This window comes from Cucurbita maxima, unplaced genomic scaffold (assembly GCF_002738345.1).
Source record: "Cucurbita maxima cultivar Rimu unplaced genomic scaffold, Cmax_1.0 Cma_Scf00017, whole genome shotgun sequence".
Lineage (NCBI taxonomy): Eukaryota > Viridiplantae > Streptophyta > Magnoliopsida > Cucurbitales > Cucurbitaceae > Cucurbita > Cucurbita maxima.
Genome location: NW_019272033.1, coordinates 3,321,131 through 3,336,091, shown reverse-complemented (window position 1 = coordinate 3,336,091; position 14,961 = coordinate 3,321,131). Strand labels below are relative to the sequence as shown.

At 36.3% G+C, this 14,961-nt stretch overlaps 3 protein-coding genes and 1 pseudogene across 4 annotated transcripts in view; 3 read left to right on the top strand and 1 right to left on the bottom strand.

Moving 5' to 3' along the window:
• Positions 1-63: 63 nt before the first annotated feature.
• On the bottom strand, positions 64-2,231 carry LOC111492505. 2 transcript variants are annotated; one of them, XM_023141861.1, is made up of 3 exons: positions 1,985-2,231; positions 930-1,284; positions 64-838 (listed from the first exon to the last, which is right to left on the bottom strand). In XM_023141861.1, exons 1-3 carry the CDS (start codon positions 2,066-2,068, stop codon positions 258-260), a joined length of 1,020 nt encoding a protein of 339 aa, XP_022997629.1. In that variant the 5' UTR covers positions 2,069-2,231; the 3' UTR covers positions 64-257. The 2 variants fall into 2 exon arrangements, with proteins under 2 accessions (XP_022997629.1, XP_022997630.1); XM_023141862.1 differs by having other exon boundaries at positions 942-1,284.
• A 473-nt stretch (positions 2,232-2,704) lies between these two features.
• LOC111492506 lies at positions 2,705-5,968 on the top strand (annotated as a pseudogene).
• A 3,148-nt stretch (positions 5,969-9,116) lies between these two features.
• Positions 9,117-10,206, top strand: LOC111491973 (probable BOI-related E3 ubiquitin-protein ligase 2). The gene is made up of 2 exons (XM_023141082.1): positions 9,117-9,512; positions 9,594-10,206. The coding sequence occupies exons 1-2, from the start codon at positions 9,258-9,260 to the stop codon at positions 10,113-10,115; spliced, it is 777 nt and encodes a 258-aa protein (XP_022996850.1). The 5' UTR covers positions 9,117-9,257; the 3' UTR covers positions 10,116-10,206.
• Positions 10,207-14,275: 4,069 nt separating this feature from the next.
• The window catches only part of LOC111492486 (expansin-A11-like), a 2,185-nt gene continuing 1,499 nt past the window's right edge, over positions 14,276-14,961 (top strand). Inside the window, exons 1-2 of the mRNA XM_023141835.1 lie at positions 14,276-14,503; positions 14,584-14,905. Of these exons, the coding sequence (XP_022997603.1) occupies positions 14,362-14,503; positions 14,584-14,905 (464 nt within the window). The 5' untranslated portion in view covers positions 14,276-14,361. The remainder of the gene's footprint in view (positions 14,504-14,583; positions 14,906-14,961) is intronic.

The following is a 14,961-nucleotide window of genomic DNA, read 5'->3' as shown; positions in this document are numbered from 1 at the left end:
AATTATTAAAGAATTGATGGATCAGTATGTTCTTAACAAAAATGGATACGAACAAAATCTTCAAAGGCAAAAGCTGCTATATATAGAATCAACACTAAGAATTTACACTTGCATCACGTCCCCAAAGCATGCCTGTTCATTATCTCACAGGAGAGAACAAAATTGAATGTCAATTATATTTGATTCTAAAACAATTATAACGCGAAGACTATTGTTCCTACTGGCTGTACACATCTCTGCGAGTAAAGAATTCAAAATCAATATGGGATCGTGTAAGGCAATGAATAAACATCGGCAACGGCAAGATATTGTCCTCTCGGCCACAGACTGGAATTTCTACAGCTGGGAATAGAACTGAAAGCTTCATTGGTCTTTGTACTTCGTCCATCTTGCTTTTCGGTTGGGAAGAGCCATTCTTCATCATCCATTTGTTGCTCCAACTGAAGTGGAGGTGGTACCCACTTCTCAAACAAGGCCTCATAAGCAGATTCGACAGGGCTTCTGGTGCGTGGTAATGACATAACATTACCTAGTGAGCTAATTTCCTTGACAGCATGCGGAGAAGGGTCTTTGATCTTAGGTTTAGAAGAAGTGCGATCCTTGACAGCATGCGGAGGAGGGTCTTTGATCTTAGGTTTAGAAGATGTGCAATCCTTGACAGCACGGGCCGTTTCAGAATTGGCAAAGCAAGTTGATCGCCGAACAACTGAGCTGTTTTCATCACTCTTTTGATCACGAGAAATATCACGACCAGATACAGAACACGTCAGTTCACAGCCAGCTGATGAATTCTCTTGCTGGCTTAGTGAAGAAGCCAGTTTGATCCGAATTACTTTTCCTGTTTGAAATCAATAGCATATTAGAGTTTGTTCATGTGGCCAAGAGAATTTATTTCATAAGTGAGACTATTATCTATAAAGAGAACACACCAGGTTTACAACCTTCATCAGGCTGTAATGAATCATCCCGTTTCCTCTTATGGTTGATCTGAGTTCCATCAGACAAGTAGCCAGGACTATGAGGCCATACTGGTTGTCCATGCTCTTCAGTGAGACCACTCTTTTCTAATTGTTCTGCTTCAACCTTGGTTCCCTCTAGACGATCCTTGGCCTCTTTTACACATACCTTATGTTTCTGATCATTCAAGTCACGGCTACGAGAAGATTTTTCCTTACTTTCCTTACGTTCATTGCTTTTGTGTTTCCTGTCCTTGCTCTTTTCTTTCTTGTGCTTACTTTTCTCTTTCTTGCTATCAGTCTTGTGCTGTCGTCTTTCAGATTGGAGCTATAACGCACCAGAATAACCATTTAAAACAGAGTAGACGACGCAAGCAGCAAACATGTCAACCATGCCTTACTAATAAAATGCAACCCTTCAAAAGGGTAGATATTCCTATAGTAAAGGAGTATTTCATCTGGACACAGATAATCATAAATTTGTAGTAGCAAATACGTACATTCACATCGTGTATTAAAATGGCTAAGGATATCGTGGAAAAGAAGGTTGTGCGAAAAATTCCCGAAAAAGGGTTCATGTTAATTAGCTTACGGGAAACCCTAAATATCTTCCTTTTAAAATTGTAGAGAACAATCCATTTGAAAGCAAAAGGAACGGAGTTCAAGGACATTTAGAAAACCATGACGAGATCCAAAGACTGAACATCCATACAAGATCTAAGAACGAGTTGTACGACATGCAACTATAAGAAGCCCAAACCACCATCTACACACACTGAACTCCAAATAATCCAAAATCAGAATCCAATTATTAGGGTACATAAAATCTCGCACATCGCAACAAGAGAACCCAAATCCATTCTTCCCCCATCGTCGCAAAAACTAAAGGGAAAAAAAGCCGTTCCTGATTATAGATACACCCCTATCCAAAAAGTTAAAATTCCAAGAAGATTTCGCAATCAATTGGAATCCGAACACAATTGAATTCAGCATACATTATCAAAACCAACCAAATAGCTCAAACAAACCTTAATCGATTCGATCAAGGCCGCCTCGGTCCTAGCCACCTTCCTCACGTAACCAGGAGGTGGGTAAGGAAAACAACGAGACATCTGTGTCTATTATGGGGAGGGTTCGGCGAAGATTTGAAAGAAAAAGGAGAAAAGAAGTTCAGATTTGAGAAAAACAGAAGAGACAGTATTGCGATGAAAACCCTAGCGGAGAACGAAGAAGACTTCTTTGGAGCGGCAAATTGGAAAACCTAAATGACTCTAACGCGGCTTCGAAAAAGGGGAAGGCACTTTATTTATAGAGCCGATCTACCGCCTTTCGACTGTAAATACCTATTTTACCCTTCCCGTTCTTCTTGCGGAAATTTGTAGCTTTTACGCCTTTTATCATGTTTTTACTTTTAATTGATAATATTGGCATTTTTAAAAAAATAAATCTAGACCTATTTAAAATTAATAATTTCTTTTTTTGTTTCATGAGATTGAATTTTGAATTAGTGAAATTTATATTTTCAATTAATTAAAATTTTACTTTCATTAATTTAAATTTATTTTTAAAATTTTCTACTAATTTTGTAAATATTGAAATTTATCAATTAAAACAATTTATGAAATTATCAGTAAAATTGTAAAAATGATTTTTCCTTTAAAGAAAAAAGAGAATTTGAGATTTTTAAAGGGCTTTTTGGGAATACAATTGTATGGAGCGGGCTGTTTGACGCGTTCCCATACGCAAGTAGGAAAGTCCCGGAGAGATGTAATCTACTGCTTCGCGAATCATCGTAATACTGTGCACCATCCTTACATCAACGGCTGGAATCATACCAATTCCTCCTTTCCAAACCCCCTGCAAGGGAATCCGACTTCCAGTGAGATCTTGGTTGCCTTGCGAAGGATTAAAGGAGTTCATGTACTCAACCGAATTGTAAGTGATGATGCCGTTACCGCCACCACTTATCGGCGGGCGGGTCCTCTGCCAATCGGCAGTGCACCGAGCGTGCACTGGATCGAATATTCGGTGTTTCTCGCAAGGATCGAATCCATTTGGTTTGTATTATCCTTCTTCTGTTCGGAAAGTTGCTGGAAATGTTCGGTGCATCTCTGTGGCCTCTTCATCTTTGGCTCAAGATGTGGTTAATGACTCATCGCGTCCCTCGTTCGTACCCAAGGATGTGGTTCTCTATCAGTACGAGGCTTGCCCGTTCTGCAACAAAGTTGAAGGTATTTAACCGTTCTAGGTGTATTGAAATGAACAACTATTTAGGTTTGAGAATTATGTGGATGAGAAGCAATTTCTCACGTGTTTATGGGAATGGACATTAGATCATTCATTAACTTGAATGAATCAAACTTTGAGCTTAAGCTAGAATTCTTGTTGTGAAGTTTTAATTCTATTGCATCTCTTCCTTTCTTGGTTTTTAGAATTTCTGTTGAACTTCTTTTCCTCTCAGCCTTCTTGGACTATTACAACGTTCCTTATAAAGTTGTGGAGGTGAATCCTGTCTTCAAGAAGGAGATTAAGTGGTCCGAGTACAAGAAGGTGCCAATTCTGATGGTTGATGGTGTGCAGATGGTACTACAGGTTCATTCTGATCCGAAATCACTAGAAAAAATGGAGATTATAATTTATTTTTTTTTTGGTCATGTTGCAATCTTTTCAATTAGAGTAGTTCTAATAATTGGCCTGTTTTGATTGTACAGATATAATTGATAAGCTATACCAAAGAATTCATCCTGAGAACTCTGCCTCGATCTCAGAAGAAGAGAGGAAGTGGCTTGGGTATACTTTTTTACATCTCAAGGCTCTGTACATTTTTTTTTCTAGCAGCTTTTCTATGGACCCATTAGATTTTCTAGGCAAACAAGGCCTTTCCTACCAAAGAATTTGTGAAATCCCACGTTAGTTTTAGAGGAAGCCTTTGAAGGGGAAGCCTCTCCCTAAGAGACGTGTTTTAAAATCTTGAGGGATAGCCTTTGAAGGGAAAACCCAAATAGGACAATATATGTTAGCAGTGGGCTTAAAGTGTTACAAATGATATCAGAACCATATATTGGGTGATGTGCTAGCGAGGACGTTGTCCCCCAAAAGGGTGGATTATGAGATCTCACATCGAGGGGAACGGTTAAAGAGAAGAACGAAGCATACCTTATAAGGGTGTGGAAATCTCTTCGTAAAAGACGTGTTTTAAAACCTTGAGGGAAGCTTGTGAAGAGGAAACCCTTAAAAGGAAAGTCCAAAGAGAATAATATCTAGTGATGGTGGGCTTGGGCTTGGGCTGTTAGAGAATTTTGACCGACTAATTTGTGTTTCATCAGTTCTGTGTATCATATGCGACTGATGGATGAGCATGTCTTCCGTGTAGGTGGGTGGATAATCACCTGGTGCATGTTTTATCGCCAAACATATACAGAAATTACAAAGAGGCTCTTGAGTCTTTCAATTACATAACCTCACATGGTATGATAGTAGACCATTTTATGAACTATTTTAGCTGGCTTTATCGCATAGTTTTATCATATTTTACCGTGTTTTTTATTGTTTATTTCCCAAATTAGTTGTTATCTTGTCTTATCACATTGAATTATATATTAGCTGGGGGTTAGTTTCAAAATTATAAAATTTAATTTTCACTTTCTTATTATGTTGAAATAGGTAAATTTCAACTCATATGAACACTGTGTTCGTATGGGCCATGATAGTGGGGGAACTGATTTTTATGCTCATTTAGACATAGGCTTGGTCCAACAAAATGTTTATATGTTTATATGTTTATTTTTCTATTTTTTGTGTTTATCGATTGCAGAGTTAAAGCAAAAGAACTAGAGAGCTAGATTTGAAATGAGAGAATATAATAATGGATGAGCAATGGTCTCTAAAATGCTATGTTCAGCAGCAGGTTGATATGCCTTAGAAATGTATCTAGTACATGCATAGAGTCTCAGTTTTCTGTAATCATACATGTTGGCAGTCATCAAGACTCCACAATCTGTAAGATTGCAGTTATATATAGCTGTATGCTGAGAATGGCGCGTCGATGCTTTTGGGACAAAGTTGAAGTAGTCTCAAGGTGTTATGTAACCGTCCAACCTTACCGCTAGCAGATATTGTTCTCTTTGGGCTTTCCATTTCGAACTTCTCCGCTAGGTTTTTAAAACGCGTATGCTTGGAGAGGTTTCCACACCCTTATAAGGAATGTTTCATTCCCCTTTCCAACCGATGTAAGATCTCACAATCTAAAGTCCAAAGAAGACAATATCTGTTAGCAGTGGGTATGGGTCATTACATGTTAACGGCTAAGTTTATATATCTTCAGTCCTATCTCAATGTTGTAACTACATATTCACTTTGTAATCTGTATTACTTTTATCCTATTATTACATGCAGACGAAAGCTTCTTAAGCTGGAATCATTTTTCTTAAGTAATGGAATACGTTCATGAGTGCCTGACTTGTCTGCTAACATTAATTTGGTGTAGAAAATTTTACTTTCGCTCAAAGGAGAATAGCAAAGTATGGCGGGCTACAGCCATGTATTTTGTTTCCAAGAAATTGAAAGAGAAACATAACATCACCGATGAACGCAAAGCCTTATATGGAGCTGCAGAAACATAGGTGTATGCCCTGAAAGACCGTCGGTTTCTCGGTATGCCTAACTTCATTCACGATTCTGTTCAGTTGAAAATAAGTTAAAAGGTTTTTGAGAACAGTTCCATTTTACTACATATTTGTCTCTGAATAGGTGGATCAAATCCTAATTTAGCTGATCTTGCTGTCTTTGGTGTCTTGAGACCGATCCGATACCTTCAATCTGGAAAAGATATGGTAGAACATACAGGAGTTGGTGAATGGTATTATACTAGAATGGAGAAAGCTGTGGGAGAGTCTGCAAGGATTGATTCCGGAAGTTAGTACAATTTATAGTTTTTGTTTGTCAATATTACTCAATATCTTGCTAGGTTATAGATAAATATCAGACAATATTGGATTTCTCTTGTCCTTTCAGATGATTGAAGGGTCTGAGAGGTCCCCCACTTCGATTCCCGCCCCATTAGCATCTCCGATCCGAGATAAGGGATGACTCCGTTAGGTCTTTTCGTTCCGGAGCCGGCCGGTAATGGGGCCCCACTTGGCTCGGGGGGATATAGCTCACGTCTGCCTAGTCCTGTCCTCAATAGATGACTTCCGCTTTATCTCGAGTTAGCGAAGACGCTTAGGCTAATAGATAAGAGAGCGTCGGGTCTATCGTTGGCCTCTATGGTAGAATCAGTCTGGGGCCTGAGAGGCGGTGGTTTACCCTGTGGCGGATGTCAGCGGTTCGAGTCCGCTTATCTCCAACTCGTTCACTTAGCTGATACAATGCGAGCAAAAGTTCCTAGATTCCTTCCAAATCATTCCCGGGGAAGGGCCGTACCCATTTTTGTCTGATCCTTCGATTCATTCTCTTCATAAAAAAGAGGAGGTAATTTGGCGTCTTGTCTCTTATAGGCTGAAAGGCATTACTCGGTGGACCAAATAGTAGATAAAACATACACACATCCTAAAAGAATTCACTGTAAAAATAGCCATAAGTTGTAGGTTAGAACAGCTTTAAGATCTCAAACTCCATGATATGCCTTTACCCTCCTCTTTAATACTTCCCATACTTCTTATTCTGCTACTCAACTCCAACTTTTTACTGATGATGTGAAGCTTGGAGGAGAAGGGTACCCTAGTGCTACAAGGTAGAAAGTGATATCACCACCTTAGAAACTGTCCATGTTCACTTGTGTTGGTGGTCATAAATAGCTTGAAGCTTGGTCCTCTATGTTCTGGCTGAGGAGGTTGCCATTTAGGTCTTGATTGGGGTGGCCTAAATTTAGCAACATTTTCCTCGCTGAGATCTGACTATGGTGGATAGTCAATAGTTTTCATTTTCGGGCTTCAACCCCTTTCAATGGCTCCCTTAGTTAGGTGCGAGAGGTTTATCCCATGATCTCGAAGTGAATGGAATGAAATATTGACTCCAACAGCTCAAAAGAACCAATGAGGTAGGAAACGTTCCAGTGCTAGGAATATATAAGCTAGAAGAGCTCATGGAAGTAACTTGTTGTAACAGCCCAAACTTAACTCTAGCAGATATTGTCTACTTTAACTCGTTATGTATTGCCGTCAGTCTCAAGATTTTGAAACACGTATACTAGAGAGGTTTTCATATCCTTATAAAGAATGCTTCGTCCCACTTTCCAACTAATGTGAGATCTTGAGTCTCACCCTTGTTAAACTGAAATTAACCTCCAACCAAAGCGAGAAGGAGAGAAGGATCGATGAGTGTGGACTGGGGAGGGTTTTGACAATTCAGGTTTAACCCAAAATTAAGTTTTTGATTTTTCAAATTTTCAATTTTGTATGTATTAGGCACCTAACCTACTAAATATTTATTATCTCACTAATTTTTTAAAAATCATTTAAGTGTTGTTTTTCTCTAAATGCATCCAATCAATTTTGAATCATGTATTTAAGTTAAATATTTTAACAAACAATAATTAAATTATCTCATAACTCAGCTTAAGGTGCAAGTTAATTAAATTAAAAGTATAAAAAAAATTGATACTAATCAAGTTCCTATTAAATGAAAGCCAACCAACAAAGCAAGTACAATTTAATAATTATTAGATGTATGATTTAATGATAATAAAATTAACTATATAATAATTTATAATTAATAAATAGAAATTTAATATAGATAAATGAGTTATTTATTATCTTTAATCATTCTCAATTTAATTAAATATATCATTAACTAATATTTTGGCTTTTTTTATTTTATTTTAATTTTACAGATTACGTGCTAGAGATCGAATTTCTCATTAGAATTTTTAATTATTAATTTCAAAGAATTTTTAATGAACAATATAATTTGTATTGGGAAAGAAAATTTCAGGCTCAAAATTGATATATTACAAATAATAAAAATTAGGAATGATATAGAACTCTGTTTTGACACGTATTGCACAAAAAGACACCATTGAACTGCTACTTTTGGCTGAGAAACAACACGTCGGATAACTTGGAAATGGCAGGGCATACCATCGTTTTGAATGAGTCCTACTTAGCACGTGGGTATTTCATCTAAGCACGTGGGCAAATATGCCACTCTGGAACTTCGACTTTAATAGGAATATAGGTAGATACATGGGACCTAAACTTTTTTTTTTTTTTTTTTTTTTATAAATGAACAGAAATATAGAAAAATATCAATATTTTTTATTAGAAATGAAAACATTATCCAATTTTAGAGTCGGTAAATCATTTATCGAATCAAACTAAATAGATTACATTTAGAATTATCATATAAAAATTTATTAATAAAAGTAATATTTAAAATTCGTCTAAAAAATTTTAAATTTAGAAAAATTAAAATACTGTTTGAGTCTCTAATTACGTTGAGATCTCTAAATTTAATCAATCTTAGATAAATATTGAAATTCAAAAGTTGTTAAAATAAATAATGTTTTGAAAATATTAGAAAATAATAAAGTAATAATATAAATTAAATTAAAATTCAACCAATTATAAATTGTAGGAAATTTTAAAAATACTCTTGATTGAAAAAAACAAAAATAAAATTGGGAGGGAAAACGATTGTGTGGCTGGAAACACACCCACGTGGCAAAAAATCGCATACCAAGTTCGATGTTCCGAATTCCTTTAAAACGTCGTCGTTTCAATCACATAACACTTTAATATAAAAATTTAATAAATTACACTTTAATTTTTTAAATTTAATATTTGTGTCAAATTCGCCTCCAAAGAACCATCAAATTTAAGCATTTAGAAAAAAAACTTAGACTTTAAATTCCCGTTCCTAATTTACGAGTCGTTAATAGTTCTCTCTGTTGGGACCGGTGCACTTCTCCTTTTCACCCTCCTTCGTGTTTTTTTGTATCTATAAATTTATAAATTATAAAAAATATCTAATATATTTAAGATAAAAATAATAAATAAATAATTTAAAAATTTTATCATTTAAGACTAAATAGTTAGGTAATTAAATTACAAAAATTAAATTTGTAATTTAATAAATATATTTATTGATATTTAAAAAGAGAGGGGTTATTCTATTAATATTCAGTTTTCCCCATAACTAAAACGACTATTTCTTCGCTCTTTCAAATCACTTATTTTTATTTAGTCCTCAAAGAAATCATTATTTACGTAACCTTCCCAAAGCCTCCTCTTTTCCCAGCATCATCCATCCCCTGTTTCTGGAAACGATACCTTCCCCTGTTTCATGTCGTTTTAGCTCAGAAACATGGCTGCTCCATCTGGGTTTTGTTCGGAGAATTTCACGTTTCAACATAGAAGTTTTCCTCCATTTCCTAATTTCCTCGACCATCTCAATCCTCAACCAACCCAGTTCCATTTCCATTCTAGAGCTTTTCAGCCGCCACCACCGCCGCCAATCTCTTCTTCCTCTCTATCCTCTGTTTCTTCCTCATCCATGGCGGCTTTGAATTCCGAGCTCGAGCTGCAGAACCAAGAAATCGACCTCCTCCTCCACTTTCAGGCAAGCACCAAAAACCCAGTTTCTAGTACCTTCTCTGTTTTATAGTCCCAAATAAACTAGCTTGATTGAGTATAAATGCAGAAGGAAAAGCTAAGAAAAGCAATAGAAGAACAGAGGAAGGAAGAAATGAAAGCATTATTAAGCAAAGTAGAAAGAGAAGGGTGGAGGGTCATGAGGGAAAAGGAAGAGAATTTAGCAGACGCCATTAGAAGAGGAAGGAAGCTCGAAGAAAGGCTAAAAAAAACAGAGACAGAGAAGGAGAAATGGCAAAGAATGGCTAATTCACAAGAATCCATTGTTATGAGGCTTCGAAGAAAGCTGGAAGAAGCTAATGAGAGACAAATTATGGGAAAAAACAGTGATAATGGCGGCGAAGATGCAGAATCACATTACCCAGAAGCAGAGGAAAAAACAGAAGAAGGAGGCGAAAATGGCGGCAGTGGCAGTTTGAGCTGCTGCAAGAGCTGCAGAAACAGGAATCCATGTGTGCTTTTTCTGCCTTGTAGACATCTCTGTTCGTGCAAGTACTGTGAAGCTTTTCTGGAACGTTGTCCTGTCTGTCGTTCTGTAAAGAAGGCAACCCTGGAAGTGCTTTTCAGCTGACCGACACAACAACAAAACATGTTTTTTTTCCCTTTAGGCTTAATAATCATAATCAAACTCTTAAGTGAATAAACTGAGAAATAATTGGAACGCATGCAGATTTTCGAATCAAATTTTCGGGATGGATTCGGGCTTGGGGAGGTCGGTTTAGTAGGGATGCAACTCGTTCTTAATCGTAAGTCTCATCGACCCCTTTTATGACTTGGTTTGACCTGATAGATCAAAATCAAGCTGACTTAAACTGATGGTTTAGTTAAATTATTCGTCTATGAAAGACTAAACCCATTTACTAACGTGGGCTTCAGTTTGTTTTGTTAGATGTATTGCCTTTCTTTTCAACTTGGACTTTTTTGCCCTTTGCTCCTTATCCACTAGCCGTCTTATCTGAGAGTGGATAAGTGGTATCAATGCACTGAATCATAAATTACCCATGAAATGTAATATGTCACGGCTCATCACAGTATTAAGTGAGCATTGTACGATGAATTTGTTCGTGTCTTCCAACGTGCTATTAAGTATGTATCTAGAAGTTAATCGATATGAACTCGAGCGATGCTGTGCTATAAACGACACCTAAAAAGGTAGGTATAAAAGAACCTTTACCCATCGAGTAAAAATGTTCATGAATCAGTCAAATAACAAGCTCGTGTATGTATTACATATACTATCGACAAGTAGCGAGCGTTGAAGCATGTCGTTGCCTAAGCGAGAAGCAAAATTTGATCTCGAGCATCTCGATCGACTGAAGAACAGAAGAAGGCATGGCACATGCTTGGAAGGAAGTGAATAGCTTTGCAAACATGTGTGAATTCTGACATCCACAACCTTTTAAACTTCAGTGTCTCTGTGTAATTGCTAGGGTTTCTTTGATCTTCCCAATGGTCTTATCCAAACAACCAACATTGGCACACATGCAAATGTACATGAGGAAGGAAGCATCCTCATCAAATTTAGGTTTTTCATCTCGGTTCTTAGATTCATATTTCTTTTCGTCCTCTAGTCGGTGGCCATGTTCAAAGCACGAATCATTGGTTTCTCGAGAGGAGCAAGCGAGTCTGTGCTGTTATGGGGGCAGACACGAGCGGTCTGGTGTCTATGCAAGATAGTCAGTTGACTGACAGGCTTTTTGTTTCAAATGTTCACAGGTGAGATTCAAGGGGGTTTCGAAGGGAAGGTCGAAAAATCTCGATCGACTTAGTTTTGAGACTCGAGTCAAGCCTCCTCGAATCTCACATTAAAAAAAAAACTCTCTCAATTTCTGGTTACAAGAGAGAACTCGTGACTTTGCTGATGGAGAGGTCCCGATATTCCTATCAATACACCAGTTTTCAAGACTAACTCTTTTAACCACTCAGATTCATCATCAACTCGCTAAAAAATATTTGTTCGAAAAACTAAATATTTATTTTTAAATAAAGTAAAATAAAGAGTTTTAATTGAATGAAGCTATCGGACTTAATTGTCCTAACATGTACGTATTTGACCAAATTATATTTAATTTTTTTAATATATATCATTCGTAAAGTCAAACGAGTTTTCCTACCAAATATCAAGTTCACATGTAATAATATATTTATTTATTTATATATATATATACAATAAGTCAAACACAAAAATTAATGGCTAATTTTATTTTAGAGGAGTTTAAGGAAGAGGCCATGTGCATGAAAGTGACTTAAAACCATATAATTTTCCTTAATAACTGTAATTAAAAGCAATGGATCTAATTAATTAGCAAATCATGTTAACTACCATAGACTTTTTCACCAAAATGCAATAATAAATAAATAAATAAATACATTATATTATAATAACCTCATTAATTTCAAGTTTTTTTTTTTTAATAATTAAAATGACCAAAAACCCATATGATATTCCTTAGCCCATGTGCATCATACGTTTCATTTTTTTTATATTTAAATTTAAAATAGCGGTTTCATTTTTTATGTTTTTGCTCGGTACGTTTCGTCATCAACCTCATAATTTTAAAACGCGTATACTAAATAGAGGTTTCTACAATTTTCATTCCTCTCTCCAATCAATATAGGATTTCACAATCTACTCTTTTGAGGGCCAACGTTTGCGCCGGCATATCACACAGTATCTGGTTTTGATACCATTTGTAACAGTTTAAGCTCACTGTTAGTTAGCAGATATTATCTACTTTGGTCTGTTATGTATCGTCATTAGTCTCATAGTTTTAAAACACGTCTACTAAGGGAGAAATTTTCACACCCTTATAATCTCGAGTAAGAAGTTTTTTAGTCGATTTGAGACTCGGATATGATTTAAAAGCTCTTTTTAAAAGAGTCGATGGATTTGGTATGAAAGTACAAAAATGCCCTTTATGAACTTGAAGGAGACAGAATATGATCTGTACTTTGGCATATTTATAAGTAATTTTTGTTTTCAATTTGTTTGGATCTTGGATTATGTTAAACTCACATGCTAAACGTCATTAATTAACTTAATATGCCTCTCACTTTTAATTAATAATTATTAACTTTTGAGACAAGATAAGTTTATAAAAGTACAATAAAAATATATATAAACAATTATAGAATATTGTATTAAATAATTTAAAGGCATTAGTGATATTGGTATATATGTCAAAAATTGGCATGTGAACATGATATATATATATATATATATATATATATGTATGTATATATATATGGTTATATGATTACCCTACTCATGTGGGATTGTCCATCAACCATGTTAGTTCCTTATTTCAATTTCCCAAGCTAAATAATTTTAATATTTGGACTTTTTTTTTTCAAAAATAAAATCTACATATACCAACCACCAAATTGCTTTTTTTTATATAAATAAAAAACCTAAAAAAAAAAACATGTTCATTGCAGTCCGCTTTGGCCGATTACGTATCGTTGTCGGTCTCACGATTTTAAATCGCATCTACTAGGGAAAATGTGATGTCCCACATTGGTGAAAGGAGAACAAATCACCATTTATAAGGGTGTGGAAACCTTCCCCTACCACAAAAGGGAAATCACCATTTTAAAGCTTTGAGGGGAAGCACGAAAGGGAAAGCCCAAAGAGGACAATATTTACTAGCAGTGGATTTGAGTCATTACAGAAAATAGTGGATCTGGGTCGTTACAGAAAAGTTTTCACACCTTTTGTGAGGACAATATCTACTAGCGGTGGATCTTCGTCCTTACAGAAAATAGTGGATCTGAGTCGTTACAGAAAAGTTTTCACACCTTTTGTGAGGACAATATCTACTAGCAGTGGATCTTCGTCGTTACAGAAAATAGTGGATCTGGTTCGTTACAAAAAAGTTTTCACACCCTTTATAAAGACAATATCTAATAGCGGTGGATTTGAGTCGTTACAGAAAATAGTGGATTTGGGTCGTTACAGAAAAGTTTTCACACCCTTTGTGAGGACAATATATACTAGCAGTGGATCTTGGTCGTTACAGAAATATTTTCACACCCTGAAGATTTTGTTCCCCTCTTCAACTGATGTAGAACCTCACAATTCACCCCAGACCTCTGGGTCTCGTATCGCTTGATGTCTGGTTCTGATACCATTTGTAGCAGCCCAATTCCATCGACAATAGATATTGTCCACTTTGGCCTATCCCATCTTGGTCTCGTCCACCGCTCGATATCTGGTTCTGATACCATTTTTAATAGTCCAATTCCACCGACAATAGATATTGTCCACTTTGGCCTATTAGTCATCCGCCCCACGATTTTCACATCCCTATCAAGAATGTTTTGTTCCATCTTTAATTAATATATATATATATATATATATTTATATATAGAAAATACAACTTTTTATTTAATGAATTTAAGGACTAAAATAAAAATTTATATAAATTTAACCCAAAAAAATAAAATAATAATAATAAATTGTGAGTTGGAGTTTGATTTATTCACGTCTCCTCTCCGGTGAAGCCATGTGGGTTTGGCCATGAAGAGCTTACAGAACGTGGGATTGATTGAATTATTATTTTTAAAGTTTTATAATAATAATAATTTAATTATTCTTTTAAAAGAAAACACATTGATCTTAAGTTCTTGAATCGTTCAAAGATTATAATTGAAAATATTAAAAAAAATTAAGGGATAATTTAAATTAAAAAAAAACACAACAAATTGCTTGCAGCTGCAGAGCTCACATGTGAGGTTGTTGGATTCCTTGTTATTTAAGACGGCGGTGCTTCTGATTTCCAAAACAGCTCTCTCTGCTTTTCAATTCACCGGAATTAATGGCGAAACTTCCTTTGATCTTCGCTTTCTCTCTTGCTCTCTCCAACTTCTTCATCTTTTCCGGCAATGCTTTTGCGCCGTCGGGATGGAACCCCGCCCACGCCACCTTCTACGGCGACAGCGATGCCTCAGGGACAATGGGTAAGTAAAAACATTTCATTTTGGTTAGTGTCTCTGTTTCTTTTGTTGATGTGAATTTATATTGTTATTGGTGGTTGCAGGCGGAGCTTGTGGGTATGGGAACTTGTACCAGACGGGTTACGGGACGAGAACGGCGGCGCTGAGTACGGCGCTGTTCAATGACGGTGCATCGTGCGGTCAATGCTTCAAGATCATTTGTGATTACAAGACGGATCCACGGTGGTGCATTAAAGGGGCGTCGGTGACCGTGACGGCGACCAATTTCTGCCCCCCTAACTATGCTCTGCCGAACAACAATGGCGGCTGGTGTAATCCTCCGCTTAAGCACTTCGACATGGCTCAGCCTGCTTGGCAGAAGATCGGCATTTACAGAGGCGGAATCATCCCCGTCCTCTTCCAAAGGTATCCCTCTAATAACCCAACAAAATTTTTAGTTTTTTTTTTTTTTTTTTTTTTTT